Source organism: Aspergillus novofumigatus, assembly GCF_002847465.1.
Source record: "Aspergillus novofumigatus IBT 16806 chromosome Unknown P174scaffold_5, whole genome shotgun sequence".
Taxonomy (NCBI): domain Eukaryota; kingdom Fungi; phylum Ascomycota; class Eurotiomycetes; order Eurotiales; family Aspergillaceae; genus Aspergillus; species Aspergillus novofumigatus.
In genome coordinates, this window is record NW_020194278.1 from 1936962 (window position 1) to 1953864 (window position 16903).

At 50.9% G+C, this 16903-nt stretch overlaps 7 protein-coding genes across 7 annotated transcripts; 2 read left to right on the forward strand and 5 right to left on the reverse strand.

Moving 5' to 3' along the window:
- Positions 1-13: 13 nt before the first annotated feature.
- P174DRAFT_442850 (alpha/beta hydrolase) lies at positions 14-2160 on the reverse strand. The gene is made up of 6 exons (XM_024827674.1): positions 1825-2160; positions 1591-1747; positions 1455-1528; positions 1202-1402; positions 326-1126; positions 14-264 (listed from the first exon to the last, which is right to left on the reverse strand). Exons 2-6 carry the CDS (start codon positions 1698-1700, stop codon positions 200-202), a joined length of 1251 nt encoding a protein of 416 aa, XP_024681584.1. The 5' UTR covers positions 1701-1747; positions 1825-2160; the 3' UTR covers positions 14-199.
- Positions 2081-4985, forward strand: P174DRAFT_442851 (uncharacterized protein). Its single transcript, XM_024827675.1, has 5 exons — positions 2081-2473; positions 2575-2829; positions 2950-3026; positions 3055-3429; positions 3459-4985. The coding sequence occupies exons 1-5, from the start codon at positions 2193-2195 to the stop codon at positions 4862-4864; spliced, it is 2394 nt and encodes a 797-aa protein (XP_024681585.1). The 5' UTR covers positions 2081-2192; the 3' UTR covers positions 4865-4985.
- P174DRAFT_408902 (uncharacterized protein) lies at positions 4888-7417 on the reverse strand. The gene is made up of 2 exons (XM_024824192.1): positions 7067-7417; positions 4888-6948 (listed from the first exon to the last, which is right to left on the reverse strand). The coding sequence occupies exons 1-2, from the start codon at positions 7113-7115 to the stop codon at positions 5072-5074; spliced, it is 1926 nt and encodes a 641-aa protein (XP_024681586.1). The 5' UTR covers positions 7116-7417; the 3' UTR covers positions 4888-5071.
- A 194-nt stretch (positions 7418-7611) lies between these two features.
- Positions 7612-9583, reverse strand: P174DRAFT_442853 (glycylpeptide N-tetradecanoyltransferase swoF). Its single transcript, XM_024827676.1, has 3 exons — positions 8855-9583; positions 7996-8779; positions 7612-7927 (listed from the first exon to the last, which is right to left on the reverse strand). The coding sequence occupies exons 1-3, from the start codon at positions 9349-9351 to the stop codon at positions 7730-7732; spliced, it is 1479 nt and encodes a 492-aa protein (XP_024681587.1). The 5' UTR covers positions 9352-9583; the 3' UTR covers positions 7612-7729.
- Positions 9584-9762: 179 nt separating this feature from the next.
- On the reverse strand, positions 9763-11876 carry P174DRAFT_442854 (tetrahydrofolate synthase). The gene is made up of 3 exons (XM_024827677.1): positions 11710-11876; positions 11504-11635; positions 9763-11403 (listed from the first exon to the last, which is right to left on the reverse strand). Exons 1-3 carry the CDS (start codon positions 11725-11727, stop codon positions 9997-9999), a joined length of 1557 nt encoding a protein of 518 aa, XP_024681588.1. The 5' UTR covers positions 11728-11876; the 3' UTR covers positions 9763-9996.
- A 136-nt stretch (positions 11877-12012) lies between these two features.
- P174DRAFT_408911 (putative phosphoinositide phosphatase (Sac1)) lies at positions 12013-14942 on the reverse strand. The gene is made up of 3 exons (XM_024824193.1): positions 14350-14942; positions 12561-14296; positions 12013-12496 (listed from the first exon to the last, which is right to left on the reverse strand). The coding sequence occupies exons 1-3, from the start codon at positions 14555-14557 to the stop codon at positions 12320-12322; spliced, it is 2121 nt and encodes a 706-aa protein (XP_024681589.1). The 5' UTR covers positions 14558-14942; the 3' UTR covers positions 12013-12319.
- A 422-nt stretch (positions 14943-15364) lies between these two features.
- P174DRAFT_373099 (Rab family GTPase) lies at positions 15365-16296 on the forward strand (the record flags this gene model as incomplete). Its single annotated transcript, XM_024822475.1, has 5 exons — positions 15365-15434; positions 15509-15528; positions 15589-15615; positions 15688-15879; positions 15949-16296. 5 exons carry the CDS (start codon positions 15365-15367, stop codon positions 16294-16296), a joined length of 657 nt encoding a protein of 218 aa, XP_024681590.1.
- Positions 16297-16903: the final 607 nt, after the last annotated feature.

Below are 16903 nucleotides of genomic sequence, written 5' to 3' on the forward strand. Positions count from 1 at the left end.
TTATAGAAATTTAGCGGCAAAAAAGATAGTCCTAAATCATAAGTAGGTTATGGGTTATTGTATGTATTACTGAACGTCTCTCCCCTCCCACAAGTATCATGGTCTCACTGATGGCAGTAGATGAGGGGCATATATTGGGACGGATTACAGAAGCTGACTTCCAGTTATTTCCCGGGGTCGTAGGGGGAGACCAACGAATTTACTCTTCGAAAGCTCTAAGCACAGCAAGAGCAGCAGCGGAGAAAGTAGCCACGCGGTTATGACCTAGAACATATCAGTTGAGTCTCTCCCTGCGATAGAACGTTGAAAGGAGTTTGCAACATACCACCGTAGCCTACACGTTCCCATCGAACCTTCTTCACGGCCGAGTTCTTCCCCGACCTGTTCTCCCAGATCTTCACCTCGGTTGGGCCACCCTCTTCCTTTTTCTGGTGCACAAGGGTGCCAGGGGCGTCTTTCTGGTTTTCACCAGTGGCAGCAATCCAGACACTACGTCCTTCGTACCAGGGGATTTCGACGTCGTTGAACGCGTGGATGATTGCGAGATCCAGATCTTTGCTGCTGTACCCTGCCTTCGCGTCTTCCTCGGCAGATGGTCCAATGCCCGTCAGGCGTGCAAGGCGAGCGGCGGTGTCCCAGTGGTCAACGATATGGCTCCTTACCCATCTTTGTACGCGAGGGTAGCCAATCAAGGGAGAGAGCATCGGGGGCGTAAGACCTTTGAAGCTGTAGGATTCGATAAGGTTTCGCAAGTTACTGAACGATGCTAGGAGGATTACGCCTGCGAACGGTTCGGGGTCTTGAATGGCGGGTTGGACAGCTGCGAAATCCGGCGATCCGAATGCATAGCGCTCAGCGACTGCCGCGCTGACAGCTGTTCCCAGGCTCTGGCCCGTGATGACAATCCTGGATGGCGGGATGTTCAAAGGACCGGCGGTCAGGAAATTAATGAGGGAGACACCGTCGGTAATTAAGCCTTCTTCCGTTGGGGAGCCGGTGGACACTCCGAACCCACGATAGTCAATTGCGAAGACATGGACAGGGTTGGAGGGCGTTGACAAGCCCAGAAGCATGCGGTATATTTCAGGTCTCTGAGCGGAGCCGAGATGTGCGGCATTGCCGTGGACTGCAGTTGCACAAGGATTAGTTAGCGTACTGCATCTTTTATTCTGTCACAAGGTGGGAAAATCAACGCGCTTACAGTTGACAACTACTCGAGCGTTAGGGTCGTTGGCTAGGAATTTGAAAGCCGAGGTTCGGGTATAGTCTTCAGCTGGACCAGATGGCTCGTTCGCATTCAGTTCTTCCTCGTGCTCCCGACAGAGGTGTAGAGGGAGCAAATGCCAGCCATAGATCGTCTCATTATCAGGGGTAACCAGATTGAACGGTTGGACCTGCGTTTCTGGCCAAGTCAACAACGACCACTTCATGGGGAGCTGGGCGTTTCGACGTACTCAGGAATCCAAAGCGCTCGACCTGGTTGACATCCTCCCACAGAGCAGGATTGACTTTGTTCGCATACAAGCAACTATGCGTATGGCACCACAGTCGTTAGCCGCGTTCTCAGACATATGGATGAGCAAAGCGTACAGTCTTTGGACATTGGGCCATGTGAGCGCGCAGATAAAGCTCACGTAAACCAGGCCTCCAGCGGCCAGCGTCCAGTAGGCCTTTTTGAAGATTGGTTGTAGCTCAACCATAGTGAAGTGAGATCAGATAGCCAAATCCTATGAGCACACAAGCATATCTCTCAGAATGAGCTTCCGAAAGAAGAGAGCAAAGTACGGAGTATGCGAGCGATGTTCTAAGAGATAGGAAGCGTACCTCGGAGATCCACCAGATAGAGTCGGAAAGATAAGCCTTTGATGGGGAGAAATATTATCAAAAAATCATCAGGATAGATAAATGACCATGTTCATGTTTAAAAGTCACTGTGAAACATCTGTACAACGAGAGAAAGAGGCAGTATAGAATGATGGAGTCGTGACACCCAGCACTGCAGTAACTAATCTTAGCGGCGTGATTTTATCGCTCGTGGATTCTCCGCGTTCCTTTTCCTTTCTCCGCAACTCAACTCACCTCGCTTCTTTCGTCTCTTCCCCTGCAGTCACTTACAGAACCGACCGTTGGAGATGCTTTTGATCTCCTCTACCAAGCTTCTTCCTCGACTGCCCCGTGTGTGATAGCTCAGCATGGCTGAGAAGCGCAAACTCTCCACCCGCGGTCGCGAGCCTTCCGCGAAAAGACGTCAATCTGAAGCCGCACCTCAAACCCAGGCTCAACAGGGCTCATCTTCCAAGAAGAAAGGCTCAACATCGAGTGTTGCTCCCACGCCCCAACCTCCTCCGCCTGAACCAGAGGTCATCGAGAAGCCCCTGCCGACAAAGATCAAGGATGTAGAGGCTCTCCCAACGCTGTCCGCCCCGCAGCCCGCCGACCTTTCATCCAAGGAGTATCAGTCAATCGCTGAGAGGTGCGTTCTTCTGGGTTTCATAGGATGCAATCGCCTTCGCTTTGTGCTTGCATCTATTTGAGTGCGTACTTGAACTGACGCGATCCCTTTGTCTCCCTCAGTGCTGTCCTTCTCGCCTCTCTGGAACGATCGAAGAAGAAATGGCTCAGCGACGGAATTCTAGAGCGATACTACACCAAACCGAAGAAGTCCAAAAGAGAGCAGATTGAAGGCAAAAATCCCCCCAAGGAGTCCATGCTGAAAGTCGGACCTTGCAACATCGCGATTGGACCCCACCTTTTCGATGCTATGCTGTACACCGTCAAAGATCCTAACGCGCCGCCACCGATTCAATACACTCCCCCCAGCGGCCGATGGTTCACTATGGCCATCCCAACAACTTCCAGCAGTACCACTCCTATCCACATCCACCACCATCTCAGCAGTCACGCCAGCCCGCTCATTACTCCCCGCCCACTCGGCTTCACCACAACCAGGTTACCCCAGGGCAGCCAACATCCGCCTCCACATCCCGCCCGAACACCCACTCATCCACCTTCTCACAATGCTCCTCGTCCCCCTATACCCCTCAATCAGCCCAGCGCCCGCCTGCGTCTCAACATGCACAGCCCCTCAACCTCCAAAGCCCAGTCCGGACCCGGTCATTCAAATGCTTGCAACGCGAGCTGCTTCAGACCCCGATCTCAAGGCGCTGATGAGAGTGGTTGCTAGCAGCAAAGCGTCTCAGGAACAGCTTCGAGCGTTTCAGGCTCATATTGATGAACTGAATGCGATCATTCGTGCGAGAGAGCAACAGCAACAGCGACAGCAGCAACAGCCACAAGGGCAAGCTCCAGGCAGTGCTCAATCACAGACACCGCGCCACACGCCGCAACCTGCACAGCAGGGAGTTACGCAACGACAACCCCAGCCTTCACCGCTGCAGAATTCCCAGCAATCCCAATCAGAGCAGCCGAGTCAAAAGCAGGGCCCGTCGCAGACCCAGCCAGGCTCGACCCCCAACATCGGCCGCAATCACAATCACAAGCTAAACCGCAGCCGCAGCCGCAGCCGATGCCAAGAGTGGAAGTTCAAATTCCCAAACCCTCGCCAGCGATGAAGTCTTCAGTACAGAGTTCCAGTCAAACTCCTACCAAGCAACCTCAGACACCCACTGCTCAGAACTCTAATGCCACTCCTCAGGTCAAACAGGAGCCAGGGACGACTACGACAAGTCGACCGCCCCCTGGTGGAGTATCTAGTCCTAGTATCGCGGTAGTCCCGCCACCTCCTCCAGGCGCAGCTTCTACTCCTCACCAGCCAAATTCGAGTCCTGCAGTACGGCCAATGAACCAGCCTCCTCCGACCCGCACTCCAGCACCGCGTCCAGGTGGCCAGTATCCGCCATTCCAAGGCCAGTCTCCTTCAATACAGTCACGCCCGCAGCAACACGGGTCTCCGGCCTACTATCGTCCTGCACCTCCCCCGCCTCCTCCTAGGGTGGGCTACAAGTCGGTTGTCTTTGAGTTTACCTCACCATTGACTCCCTACGGAAGTAGCACTTCAGGCCACGCAGGCTCAGGAGACCGGTATTTGTTTCCGGAGTACTCTATTTTAGAATGGCTTCCCGGGGGAAACACAGTTCTAGCGTCCTTCTTACTTATCCGGAAGGTGGACCCCAACACACCGTTCCCCATAGAAGATGCTTCCGTGACGACCACATCCCGAGCCAAGGGCAAGTCGACCTCCAAGTCGAAGAAAGCGGACAAAAACAAAGAAAAGACAGCGGAAGGCGGAGAGGGCAAAGAAAAAGACAAGAAAGAGAATGACAAGCCCGATGAGGCCGCTAAGGAGAAGGACAATGCTCAATCTTCCAGCAATCAGGATTCCGCTACAGCCGCTATTGACTCGGCCAAAGGATCAGACGATAAAGGCAATCAGAAGGCCCCGGCCGAAACTCCCAGCAAACCAGACTCCAACAAATCCAAGGAGTCAAAGGAAGATGCAAACAAGTCGAATCTCAAGGAGTACTACCAGCCCGTCACGATTCGCATCTACAGCGCCAACCCCAAGTTCCTAGAGCCTCTGGCACGTGTGGTCAAGCCACCAGACGAGGTGCGCAAGTACATGAATGAAGTTATGGATCGCGCAGAACGTGCCCCCGAGGGATTCCTGGCCTTACGTCTTCCGCGCGAGAATAAGGATGAACACGAGCCCGAGGACACGAGAAAAAGCGGAACTCCTGCTCCTGCAGCAAATTCAGGCGCGCGCAGTCGGTTCCTAAAGAGTAGCGCTGCGGATGAGGAATCGGAGATCGAGAACATCAATGGGCCTGTCGAGGAAGAAGAGGAAGAGGAGGAGTTGAAGGACTTTTACGGGCCCCCGACTGGTCTCACGCCTCTTAGAGTATGAAAAGGAGGTTTATGACGAGTATTCAGCTCGCATGAATCATGTATTATATATATCCTGTTTGTCGTACCTCTGTAGCGTCAGAATTCATGAAACTCAGAATCAATACTCTGTTCATAGCTGGGAACTCTCTTCAAGTGGACTGTTCAAACCAATTCTCTGTATGGATCATGGATCATGCCGACAAAAATCAGTGCCCGGAAAGTGGTATTAAATACTTCCACCCCTTTGTCCAGGCCGATCACCAATCAACCCAGCAGTCTCCAGAAGCCATCGCGCGCCCTCCATTGCAGAGTCCCCAGCTCCGGCTTTCAGATTGAGGTTTCGTCTCCGTTCAGCTTCACGAGCTTCAAATTCCCACTTCGCCCGCTGCAACTCGACTGCACTTTGCCTCGGCTCTGCTGAGGATGCGTCCGATGGCTCGGGGACCAATCCCCATATTTCCAGAGTGTAGATGTCTATCTGTTTTTTAACTGTTTCTTCCGACATCGATGTAGTAGCTGGGGGAAGGAAAACGCCATTATGGCCGATGGACGACACATAGAAGGTTGCAGACTCGAGACTCGTGTCAATGGTCAAGCTGCCTGCTCCAAGAGGCGTAGGTTTAAGGAGTTGACTTCGAGATGGGGGTGGAATCTGGCATCCAATCGCTATACCCGTGCTGGTGGAAAAGTATGCCACGGGGGCGTTGGGCTTTTCCACGGAGGGTGAAGGATTCCCTTGCAACAGCTGGTGCTTTGGCGAAAGTTCAAAGAGACAGGGCAAGGCTGAGGTGTCGGAAGGCTTCATTGAAGAATGGGACAATGGTGCAGATTTCCAGGGCTGCGGAAGGTACGCTCCCAGCGTAACCATGCCGTCTCCATGTTCGGATGATTCAGATATAGCACCCTCGAGTAGGAGTAATGTGCCAGCGTTCCACGTGAGAACGTTGTGAGAGAAAGAGGTTAATGATGAACCGTGCGCAGCTGTTGAGAAAACAGGATGCAGGCGCATGTTGCCCCGGAGTAGATTGACGTTCGATGTAGGAGAAGGGAGGAAGAATGAAAGATGAGATACAACACTCGGCTTGAGGATACTCGATTCAAAACTCCCAGGAAGCATAATTGTCGACGGAGAGGATAGTGCACTATCTGGCGGCTTTTCAATCGTGTCTGCTACTATTGTGTCAGATCCGCTCTTTTTGGTCATGTCCAGGTTCTTGCTGAACAGAAGATGTTCGAAAAGGGGCGTCAATGGATCAAAGAGATATGGTAAAGCGGTCGAAGTAATGTGTGCAAACGATCGGTAACTGATACCACCATCGGAGTCTTCAATATTCAAGGCAGCCAAAATGGTATCAGCCTCTTTTCGAACGCTCTCCATTCGCGCCACGTTGAGGTCTGAGGTATACGAAGTCATTGGCTCCAAGGTCTTCAAAGGTGCGATGACAATCAAGAGCATCAGAAGACGACGGAATGTAGCGACGGATATTCGAGCTTCATAGACCTTCTTATCGATGCGAGAGTCATGCTTGAACACCTCGATAACATCCAACGATTCCAAGGCCGCCAGGGCGAGGTCATCATCATCCTCATCCTCATCCCCGTAGTCATCGTTGGCAGGCGCATCGACTTCAAAGCCGGTTACATGCGATTTGACAACGGAAGAATCATCTGCCTCCTTACGTACATCCTCCGCGCCTGGAGACGCGCCGACATCACGCCTCCCAACATCAGCGAGACTTCCGAACAGAAGTTTGATGCGGTCCTTGCGCGCTCGCCGTAGAACTCTCCCATACCGTTCTGTTAGCAAGACTGCGACTTTTACCATAGCCTCAAAGGTCAGAACACTCGGAGCCAATGTATTCTGAAAGGGAAATGCGCCCAAGTACGAAACCATGCGGAAGATCACCGGTCCAGCATCAAGCGGACAATGGGAATCGCTACTGTCAGGAATACCGAGGAAATCCGAAAGAATCTTCTCGTTCCAGTACTTCATGCCCCCTTGATCTATTGCGCGAGAAAAGAAGTTATCTTTGAAGTGAGTGAGCTCCAGCGGAGTGAAGCATTTGGTCGCGAAGCGCTCAGCCAGCACATGGCTTAAGTGTTCTGTTAAGCATTAGATTGGCTCAAATATGCCTCCCTTCTCGTGCGAATTGTGTTGAGGAGATGCATGTTGCTAGTCGTCCACTCGGGAAGACAGAAGACAGTGATGGTCAATGCTAACCTGGGTTGCCTGCATGGCCCGGATGTTCGGTCGACTGGCCGACACCCATTTTGAGCAGGTAGATAGAACAAACGATATATCTCAGAATGTAGCAATCTTCAATACAGATTCCAGTGCATACACTCCCTCGATCGATTCACACCTCATCGATCCAGTCGAGAAATGGTAGAATGGGGGCTGGACGTGATGGAATGCGGAGTACTCCGTACTTAAAGAGGAACGGGAGTTTACGATGACAGTCAGCTTCAGGTCGCAGATTCGATGGCCAAGAAAAGATTATTCATAGTTATCCATATCTGGAGAACCAGAGGGATTCCACCAGACTAGTCGGCTGGATGAACAATATGCTGCGTTGATGCAAAGAAAACACCAGAGAGTCTGGACCTTCCATGTGATGAAGACGTCACGGAAACGGCAATAAAATTGGGTTGCCTTGGCGCCTGGGGCACTCCCCTACATGACAGGTCGCTGCCCCAGGCATCATCGTTGCCATGAAAAGAGATCTACGGTTCGGACATCATTTTACACACAGGTATGGTTGAAATAGACCTATTCTGAGAAGCAGGAATTTGATAACATTTTCCACACTTAAATTCATTTCACGGCGAGAAATAGGTATAAAATGCGATCATCAACGAGGCATGCCATGCCGTTGGGAAGGTTTTACAGCATGACAATACCAACACCTCCCATTCTCTTCTCATCGGGAAGGTTCTTTTCATTAACTCCTCCAGGAACAGGCGCGGTGCGATAGTTGTAGAGGTAGAAGTGAAGCTGGCCATCGCCGGCTCCAAATTTGAGTTGCTCGAGGAACAGAGGGTTGTCGTGAAGTGTGAGTGCATTAAACACATCAAAGTGAGCCTATCAAAGATAGTGTCAGCTTCAGTAAGTCGAACAGAGAGAAATGGCAGTGGATTCCCCGTAGTTACCTTCTTGGCCAGGATCAGAGCATCATTCATCAGCATCAGCAGACGCTCTTTGAGAGCCTTCATGTTATTGGTGAAGGCTGTTTCAGTTGCATAGTAGTACAGGTAAGCAGCACGCACATTGTCGTGCTTGGGGTTCTGAATGACAGTGGATTCGAGGTTGTAGAAAGAGAAGAAGTCGGTGATCTTGTGCGTTTCGGGGTCCTCTGCCACGTATGCCCAGACAACCTGCTCTTTCACTGTCTCTGGCTTGTGCACGAGCCAATGGTCCACTTCCTCCCGTGTAAAGGCCTGGTTCAGCGCAAACCGCGACAAGTATCGCTGCAAAAGATCATGCACGGCGTCAATATCCTTGGGTTCCATGGGACGAAGACCAGGGGTGGAGGTAGTGCTGGGAAGGTGATTCTTAGTGATCTGGCGCGCCTTGGTGGATCCGGCAGGGAGAGGTGAGAAGCCAACTTCGTAAAGCTTCAACCAGTCCAAAGGACGGTGGTAGTAGCGGCATGAGCTGACAGGAGTGGGGAGCACCACACCCGCAGTGTAGATGGCTTGGTAAATGCCATTGAGGTAGCAACGACGGGTGATTTCTTTGATAAGAACAGGGGTCAAGCGCTTCGAGCGGAGCTTCTTGTGGATGCACAGGAAATTGATCTCAACGACCTTGAGCTTTTGATTGCGCACAGTGATCTCTGTCGGGACACCGCAAATGGACGCCACCAGTTTGCGCGACTTGGTAGCGCGGACACCGACGTGCCATTCCTTTTTCCAGCCAGGAGACATAAGAGCCCTACAGCCAAATTGTCAGCGCTCAAATGATCCACATCCTTATACGCCGGTAGGATCGGCCACGTTGTGCACCCACCAGTGTAGGAACGACTGCGAATATCTGAACCGGAACATGGCATTGTCATCCTCCACGTAGTGATACGTCAACAAATCCCACAACTCCTGCAGCTCAGTCTCGTTCGTCAGGTCGAGTGTCGCCCATTCAAACCCTTCAATAAGAGCATCCGGTTCCTTCGAGACCTTTCCAGGATCAATGATCTTGATGGGGCCCCCAGTATCGGTACTCGTCTCATCGAATCGGGGCACAGGCTGCGTCTGCCAGAACTTGTACGAAGCCATATCCTTCTGATTCTTTCCGGAAACCGACAGACCCGTCAGCAGTTCCGCAATGTTCATTTTGCCCATTGCCTCCGCCGCCTTCTCTTTGTCCATGCCGGCCATCTCGTTCCTGAGAGCGGGGTTGTTCTCCAAGAGCGACTCCGCCATCTGAGGGGTTATTTTCACGGCGCCGTCTTTCTTGTCGGTAGACTGGCCCTCGGGGGCCTTGCCCTTGCGATCCTTGGAGTCGGACATGACCTCTGCAGTGTGGAGAGCGAGGAGGGGGTGGTTGAGATTCGAGGGCGCGAAAGATAAATGGATTTCGGGAAGGTTTTCAGCGACGGCCCCACGTCAACTGTCTTAAGATACTGATGGTGGGAGACGTTTCGCGGGGAACCACAATAATAGTTCGAGTCGCGTTAAGATTAACTACAGGCACGGAGGTAAAATCAAATAGTAGCGAATATGAACTCGAATCAAGTGACACGTATCCTTTTCAAGGCATATATTACCTCGTTTCATAGGTCTTCCAGCCGCTACTATCTACTTTAGTTCTCATGTGCTTATTCTCAGAATGGACCTCGGGAAACAAATGTATGACATGAATGTCAATCCTTCTCGAGTTGACTCGGCTACAGAGGAGAAAAAGTTCATATTATAGCAAATCGCTATGCATTATTCATGTTCATTTCAAATAATGAGCCAAAATAGCTACTGTGGGGACGATTTAGAAGGAGAGGTCTTGTTGAAAACCAGTCGAACGCCTCCTGGCCAGAAGAGTATGATTCTATATGAGACCAGAGAAAAAATTTCATATGGGTATCTTCGCGTTGTTGAAAGCCTTTTGGCAGGCAGAAAAGATGCGGATCCTGAGTAATGTAATGAGATGTGACAGTTGCCTTATTGTGGACCAGGTTTGGTCTCGATAACGTCAAGGAAACCTCCGACCAGATGTAAGCTGCCCGTGACAAAAGTCATGACAGGGGCTTCGTAATGGCCTATACGGCCTCTCTCCTGTCTCGCAAGCTCCCGAGCAAAGTCGACAGCCTCCTCAATAGTGCCAAAGACCTTAACTTCCGCCTTGGGGTCAATGGAATTCCATTTCTCAGCGAGGCCGTTTTGCACCCGCAGCCTTTCCACATCAGATGCGTTCGTGTTTATGCTCACGAGGTCCGGTCGGTACCCGGCGTCCTTGTATGTCACGTTGGTGCAGAAAATCGCATGGGTAAATGGGCTCTCCGACCCTAGAGCACTTGAGAGGGTTTCATGAAGCGCTTGGGCGAGAGCATTACTGTCGCGAGTTTGTTGGTTGAAGATCAAAAGCCGCAGCTTCTTCTCAGCTGCAGCGCTCGATGATGAATTGATCTGAATCTGGGAAGTAAACCATTGGCCAGCCAGTTTGATGCTCTCCAATGTATGACCGCCATCAATGTACCATGTGATGTCTTTCTCACTTCTGGTCTCGCATCGGCCGCCTAATCGAGCCGATTCCAATCCCTTGCGAAACTTGGGTGGTAGAGGCCTCTCCATAAAGTCCGAGGGGATATCTTCAAGTCCCAGTCTCGCAAGGAACTCGGCGGCAGTAGCTACAGCCAACGATGCATTTGTATATTGAAAGTCGCCGGCAAGGCCAAGCTTGAGCTCACTGCCGCTATGCAGTTCAGGGTGCCCCGACACAATCTGCAGCTGCGTTCCCTTCTCCTGCGCACGTTTGTGCAGGACTTCTTCAGCACTGGGGGGTTGAGGTGAACTGAAAACCTTCACGCCTGGCTTGATAATTCCACCTTTGTGCCAAGCTATCTCCTCTATTGTGTTTCCAAGCAAAGCGGTATGATCGATCCCGAGGCTTGTAATGGCAGTTGCAGCAGGCCGCTCAATCACGTTTGTGCAGTCGTACTCCCCACCGATACCACATTCGATCACTGCGGCATCCACACCTTCACTGATATACGTATGGAACGCCATCAGCGTCAAATACCGGAAGTATTGAGGTTTCGTCTGTGGATCCGAAGGGTTCTCCCCCGCGACTCGAGCAGCCTCCTCCAAGCGGTCCCATACCTCGAAAAAGTATTGAGCGAACTTTTCCTCGGAAAGCGGGGCATTATCGATTTTGATGCGCTCGCGGGCAAATCGCAGGTGAGGGGAGGTATACAACCCAACCCTGGTGATTTTTCGGGAAGAGCTTTCCAACTCGGGTGATTGCGAGACAGTGTACTGGGAAAGGATAGACGACACAAAAGCTGAAGTGGAGCCTTTGCCTTTCGTGCCCGCGATGTGAACGAGATTCAGTCGGTCCAAATCAGAAGGCTACACATTGTTGATAGACATTTCATCAGTACACGGCCATACGTATTTTAGGTGAGCAAGGCTCCGCCAAAATAATATCAAATATGGGAAGAATGCGCACCTTGTACCCGATGCGTCGGAGCCACTCGATGGTCTCCGGAATGGACCGTAAATTCATGTTCTGCCTGTCTTTATTCACCTGCTGAATGGCGGCAAAGTTGCTCTGCAGCAAATTCAGCGCCGAGATGGCAGCCTAGCCCCGAGATCAGCATTATTTGATCAATAGTGCAGGGTCATGGACACAATGACCGCCAGAGCGCTACTTACATCATAGTTTCGAGCCATTGCGGATGATGAGCAGGACAAAAAGCGCAGCTGATTACTTCTAAACGGGAAGAAGAACATGAGAAGTCTCGCATCAGAGCTGGATATAAAAGGCCCTCCTGGAAGGCGGGGGAAGTACGGAGTAGAGAGATACGAGAAAATTGTGTGATTTATCTTTTTTGTAGCCTGCAAGACCGCGGGTCTCCGACGCTCGGAGATTATTACGGGACTACCTTATCAACAGCATCACGTGGGGTCAGTCAATCCTATCCTAATCGTCACTTTTCAAATATAGGCGAAGAATGAGTCTGCAGTGTGGTCCAGTTTAATTCTATCTGAAGCATACAGGGCCACCGGAAGGACCCTAAAGCCAAGACTAGGACGCAATATGCACGCAAGGCAGCCATTATGTAAATACATCTGGCTGGAGGAGAAGCTTTGAACCATGAATCGAGCGGTGAAACCAGAATAATCTGAAGTAATAAAATATTTGAAACAGAAGAAAATCGCAAACCGCTGTCTAGCGTAGAACTACAGATGAGCATATGCCATAGACATGCGCTATTATAACGAAATAGTGAAAACGCGACGATTGTAGAGAACAGGGCACGAATCACTCAATCCTGGTTTTGCCTTCTTCCAGGAAAACCAGGCGAGCATTGCTGTAACCTCTTTGGTGCCTCCTCGCAGGGAGAAATTGTCCAACAATTGGGTCCGAACGTGCTTTGATGAGTGCATCCTGATAGCCTTCGGATCCAGCCGTAGGAGTATTCAGTTTTGGCCAGTTGACCTACGTGACCAGAATGTTAGTGACAAATGACCATGCCAAGCAATGGTGTAAAGGTCAAACTTACATAGAGCATGCCATGCGCGAAGATGAAGCGTGCACACCAGGCCGAAACAACAATCCAGACAAAGACAAATATGCGGATAGGCCAGACGGCAGAGTCCGGCAACCGCCTCGTGAAAATGGAAACAAAGATCATGAACAGGCCTGCAGCAAGGATGTAAGGGATTGATTGGATGATCAGCGGCCTGCGGTCAACGAAGAGCTGGATGTTGCCAAGAGCGGAATCAGGAGGCAGATAGGTGCCCAAGAACACATCAAACCCATCTTGTCTGGGGCCGTCCAGGAAGTTGTTGCGGATATAGCGGGTGATGGAATTACATAGATCCTGCACCATTCCAGCCCGGGTTCTTTGACCGGTGCGCGTGAAGTCCGTCTTGAGGGCTCCTGTGCCGGAATAGGCTTTCGAGACAACGTCCGCATTATCGGCCCAAATGTTACGAAACAGGTTCTCAAACTCCCGATCGTCATTAGCTGCTTCGCCTGGACGAAGGACTCCTGCATCCATGAGCTGCCGCGACACAGCCCATCGCCCAAGCATACTCTGCACCACATTCGTCCGGTCAAGGCAGTCCATGCAATTGGTCCGGACGACGCTTGACTGAAGGGACCGAGTTTCTAACAATCCGCCAGGGGCACCGGGATCCTCAACGCCACGGAAGTACCCGCCTCGTGAGAGTCCATCGACAAGACGTTCCAAAAGCAGCTCAGCACGATGCCATCTCAGGCCCTTGGTCTCATTGTGGAAATCGAAATAAATGTAATGCAGGCGATCCAGTTCTTTTTGCCTCTGGCTGGGCTCTACCACATGGACTTTCTCGGAAGTGTTTTCATCGGCCTCGGTGTCCTCGATCGAGGAAGACACCAATATGCGTACCAGCTGCTCATAGGCCTTTTTCACACGCTCCTCCCTGCCTTTTTGGTTGACAAGATTGACCATATAATTATCGCCGTAAATTCTGATTTGCTCCGAGAAATGCTTGCGTGCAGCATCAACAGCTGTCTCCACTCCGCGAACCTGAAGTTTCGGTGTGTACTTCAGGTTGTTCACTTCGGCCCAGAATACGGGTACGCTTCCTCGGGTCTGGACGAAGGACATGACCTGGAGATCCCGGCCCGAGCCACCGGATTTATCCTTGGTCATAGACTGTCCCGGCGCAAAACCAGAGAGCCCTCCCGTCGCATCATTAAGTATCACGATCTGTTCCGTCTCATTATAGTTCGAAACGTGGCCGTGCTCGTCTATGCCGCGCGAGAAGTATCTGGTCCCACCCCGATGCCTAGACCTCCTGGTGATAAGGGCAAAGGTAAATGATGTTGACTTGACCCTGGCCGGGATAATACGGAGCATTCCAAATATGACCGGGAGGATGAAGGGGTCGGCTCCGGGTTGTGGGCCGTAGCGCATACCGGTCGCATCATGTGCGCCGAGACTGAAATCTATCAAGTCCGATTGAATGAAGCGATTCCAGAAAAACCGATCGTCAGCGCGCTTCCACATGGGAAGGCTGGGATCACTCTGAGATTGACGCTGGAAGCTGTTGGTAAGATCCAATGCATAGGAGAAATACATCGGTCCAGTTCGGAGCAATTCTTTCAACAGTGCCAGGTAGGTGTCTTCATCATGATCGTGCAGTGGACGCTCGCGGAGGGGCAAGAACTCGGTGGCGGCGACCTTGTATACCATGTGTCCGCGAAGTCTACCCATGGGCTGGGCCTTTGTTATGACTATAATGTATTTGTCTGGGACAGTTAGTATGGAAACTGAGATAGGACGGAGCCGACATTTAACCTACCCAGTTTGAGCTTGATCATACCCAAGATACCAGCGATGCTAGATATGCGTTTCGCGCCGGACAGGGTACCATCCGCAAGTCGCAGGTCGCCGGTTGGACGGTCGACAACGAGCGTCAGAGCATTAGGTGATGATGGAGAAGCGAAAGCATAATGAGAGGGAGAGGCGTGCAGGTTGATGTCACGAAAGGGTAGCACAGAAGGAGCCATTTTCGATGTCTCCCACTGTTGAGGGGGTTAAGGCTTGAGAGGATATGGGTCGTCAATCTAAACGGAAAGAAGGTTGCGATAGCTTGAATTTAGGAAAAGCGAATGAAATGAATATCAACGCATAGTGCGTATGTATTTTGGAAAGGGAAATAGTAATCAACCAAGAGAAGGAGAGACTGAAAGAAGAAGGCTGGAGGTGATTTTCCCAGCGAGAAAGGGAACTATCGTTGAGGACTAGATAGTACTAAGGTAGGTAATGCCAGCATGTGGTTGATAAAGTAAGGTACCGTGTGTTTCCGTCTATCCCAAAGGAAGTGATAAGGCCCACCTTCGAACCTGAGGTACCTAGGCAAGACGCAAGAGAGGTAAGGTATCTTACCAGTACTACGTACAGCGAAATCAGAGGTCGCAAGTTGTATTATTGTGATTCTTATTATTATTATTATTATTACTACGTACCTAGGTACTAACTACAGGACGTAGGACTAACATTATTATCTTCTTATTGGGAGCGCCACACCGCCCCGCCAGTTATTCAGTTGCCTTAGGCCCTGAAAAGCCAGTTGTGGCTGACCCCCTTCGTCATCTGCTTCTGTCCCAGACTGCTACAGACAAGACTACAGTAGTACTACCCTTACCAGCAGCCCGCCATCAAACCTCGCCGGTATCCCGATCCCGCCTTCATCACTCTCAAACCATCCCTCAGAACGTTCTTGCCTCATTCTTATACCACTTTAACCCTCAGAGATCTCGGCGCTTGAATTCTAAGATACGTCCTGGAACTGTGCTTCTCCAAAATCAGTCATTATGGCCTCCAGAGCGCCAGCAGGGACCCGTCCGGGTGCTAGATTCGCCCAGTTCAAGCTTGTCTTGCTTGGTTAGCTTACCCTTTCGTTCTCTCTCGCTGCATTTGTTTTGAGTTACATTACTGACGTCTGTTTTGATTTTTAGGTGAATCTGCTGTTGGAAAGGTTAGAGCTCTTTATAGTCACTATTGGTGTTCTTTCGGTCGCTGACATCTTATCCTCCAGAGTTCGTTAGTGCTAAGATTTGTCAAAGTGAGCTTTGGCCTTCTTCTCCTGGTGCCTGTTGGCTCATGGGGACAGCCTAGATTTTAACGGATATCATAGGATCAATTTGATGACTACCGAGAGTCGACGATCGGCGCTGCCTTCCTGACACAGACCATTTCGCTGGACGAAAGCACAACGGTCAAGTTCGAGATATGGGATACCGCTGGTCAGGAAAGATACAAGTCCTTGGCTCCAATGTACTACAGGAATGCGAACTGTGCTGTTGTTGTCTACGATATCACTCAGGCTGTACGCGCCCCGATCACCTTCTCTACTATCAGGCTACTTTGAAAACTAACTCGGGCAATTTGCAAACAGTCGTCGCTGGACAAGGCAAAGGCATGGGTGAAGGAGCTGCAGCGACAAGCGAATGAGAATATTGTTATTGCCCTCGCTGGCAATAAGCTGGATTTAGTTACGGAGCATCCCGACAAGAGAGCCATTCCGACAGCTGATGCCGAAGCCTATGCGCGTGAAGCCGGACTCCTTTTCTTCGAAACATCTGCGAAGACTTCGACAAATGTGAAGGAACTATTCGCCGCAATCGCTAAGAAACTCCCTCTCGATCAGGCGGGCCCGCGCAATCTGCGCACTACTCCTCGTCCTGGTGTGGACTTGCGACCGGAAGCACCTGGCACGCAGGGCGCCGGAGCTTGCAACTGTTAATTGCCGAAATCTCTGCCATCCTCCTCAAATTCCCCAACCGAGATCCAGATTATTTTCCCGCTTCAACTTCTTGTGCCTAGATATGAGAGGTCCGCATCTTCCTGTCTTAAGTTTGACCAAGTGATGCCGGCCTTGCTTCGCAATATGTTTTAATGGTGTTTCAGTGACTGAGAAATAGCTTCAGATGGAATGAACAATACTTTGCGCTCCTGACTCTGCCTTCTCGATCCCAGGGAATCATCCACCATCCTTGGCTGCGGAATCCGCACTTCGTGGCAGGGTCAATTTGGGATTTGGCTCTCTAGATGCTTTGCGATAGGGCTGTACCTCCGCTATGTCACCTTATCTTGTCTTTAGCTGTTTCTGGTTTGAATCCGGCGTCTGCATTCTCTGATGGGCTGAGTTTGGTTCTGCACTTGTCACTCTTCGCTGTCTTTATTCAATCCAGGCTACATTAGTATGCTATGCTTATATAATACTCATTTCAACGCCTTGTTCGAAGATTGACACTTGAGTTGATCATTGCGTGCTTGATTTCGCATTAACGTCGAAAGACGAAACGCGCAGCTTGTAGCCATCCAATGCTCCATGAGAAGGTAATTTCCGA

Coding starts and splice junctions, on each gene's coding strand:
- P174DRAFT_442853 (XM_024827676.1), bottom strand. CDS start 9,351: ATGTCCGACTCCAAGGATCGCAAGGGCAAGGCCCCCGAGGGCCAGTCT. Junction 8,780..8,854: donor TCGCAGTCGTTCCTACACTG/GTGGGTGCACAA, acceptor ATTTGGCTGTAG/GGCTCTTATGTCTCCTGGCT. Junction 7,928..7,995: donor CTCTGATCCTGGCCAAGAAG/GTAACTACGGGG, acceptor TATCTTTGATAG/GCTCACTTTGATGTGTTTAA.
- P174DRAFT_408911 (XM_024824193.1), bottom strand. CDS start 14,557: ATGGCTCCTTCTGTGCTACCCTTTCGTGACATCAACCTGCACGCCTCT. Junction 14,297..14,349: donor TATGATCAAGCTCAAACTGG/GTAGGTTAAATG, acceptor TAACTGTCCCAG/ACAAATACATTATAGTCATA. Junction 12,497..12,560: donor TCGCGCATGGCATGCTCTAT/GTAAGTTTGACC, acceptor CTGGTCACGTAG/GTCAACTGGCCAAAACTGAA.
- P174DRAFT_442854 (XM_024827677.1), bottom strand. Junction 11,404..11,503: donor TCCGACGCATCGGGTACAAG/GTGCGCATTCTT, acceptor AACAATGTGTAG/CCTTCTGATTTGGACCGACT.
- P174DRAFT_408902 (XM_024824192.1), bottom strand. CDS start 7,115: ATGGGTGTCGGCCAGTCGACCGAACATCCGGGCCATGCAGGCAACCCA. Junction 6,949..7,066: donor GGGCCATGCAGGCAACCCAG/GTTAGCATTGAC, acceptor AATGCTTAACAG/AACACTTAAGCCATGTGCTG.
- P174DRAFT_442850 (XM_024827674.1), bottom strand. CDS start 1,700: ATGGTTGAGCTACAACCAATCTTCAAAAAGGCCTACTGGACGCTGGCC. Junction 1,127..1,201: donor CGCTCGAGTAGTTGTCAACT/GTAAGCGCGTTG, acceptor GTGCAACTGCAG/TCCACGGCAATGCCGCACAT. Junction 265..325: donor GGAACGTGTAGGCTACGGTG/GTATGTTGCAAA, acceptor GATATGTTCTAG/GTCATAACCGCGTGGCTACT.
- P174DRAFT_442851 (XM_024827675.1), top strand. CDS start 2,193: ATGGCTGAGAAGCGCAAACTCTCCACCCGCGGTCGCGAGCCTTCCGCG. Junction 3,027..3,054: donor ACCTTCTCACAATGCTCCTC/GTCCCCCTATAC, acceptor CAATCAGCCCAG/CGCCCGCCTGCGTCTCAACA. Junction 3,430..3,458: donor ATCCCAATCAGAGCAGCCGA/GTCAAAAGCAGG, acceptor TCGCAGACCCAG/CCAGGCTCGACCCCCAACAT.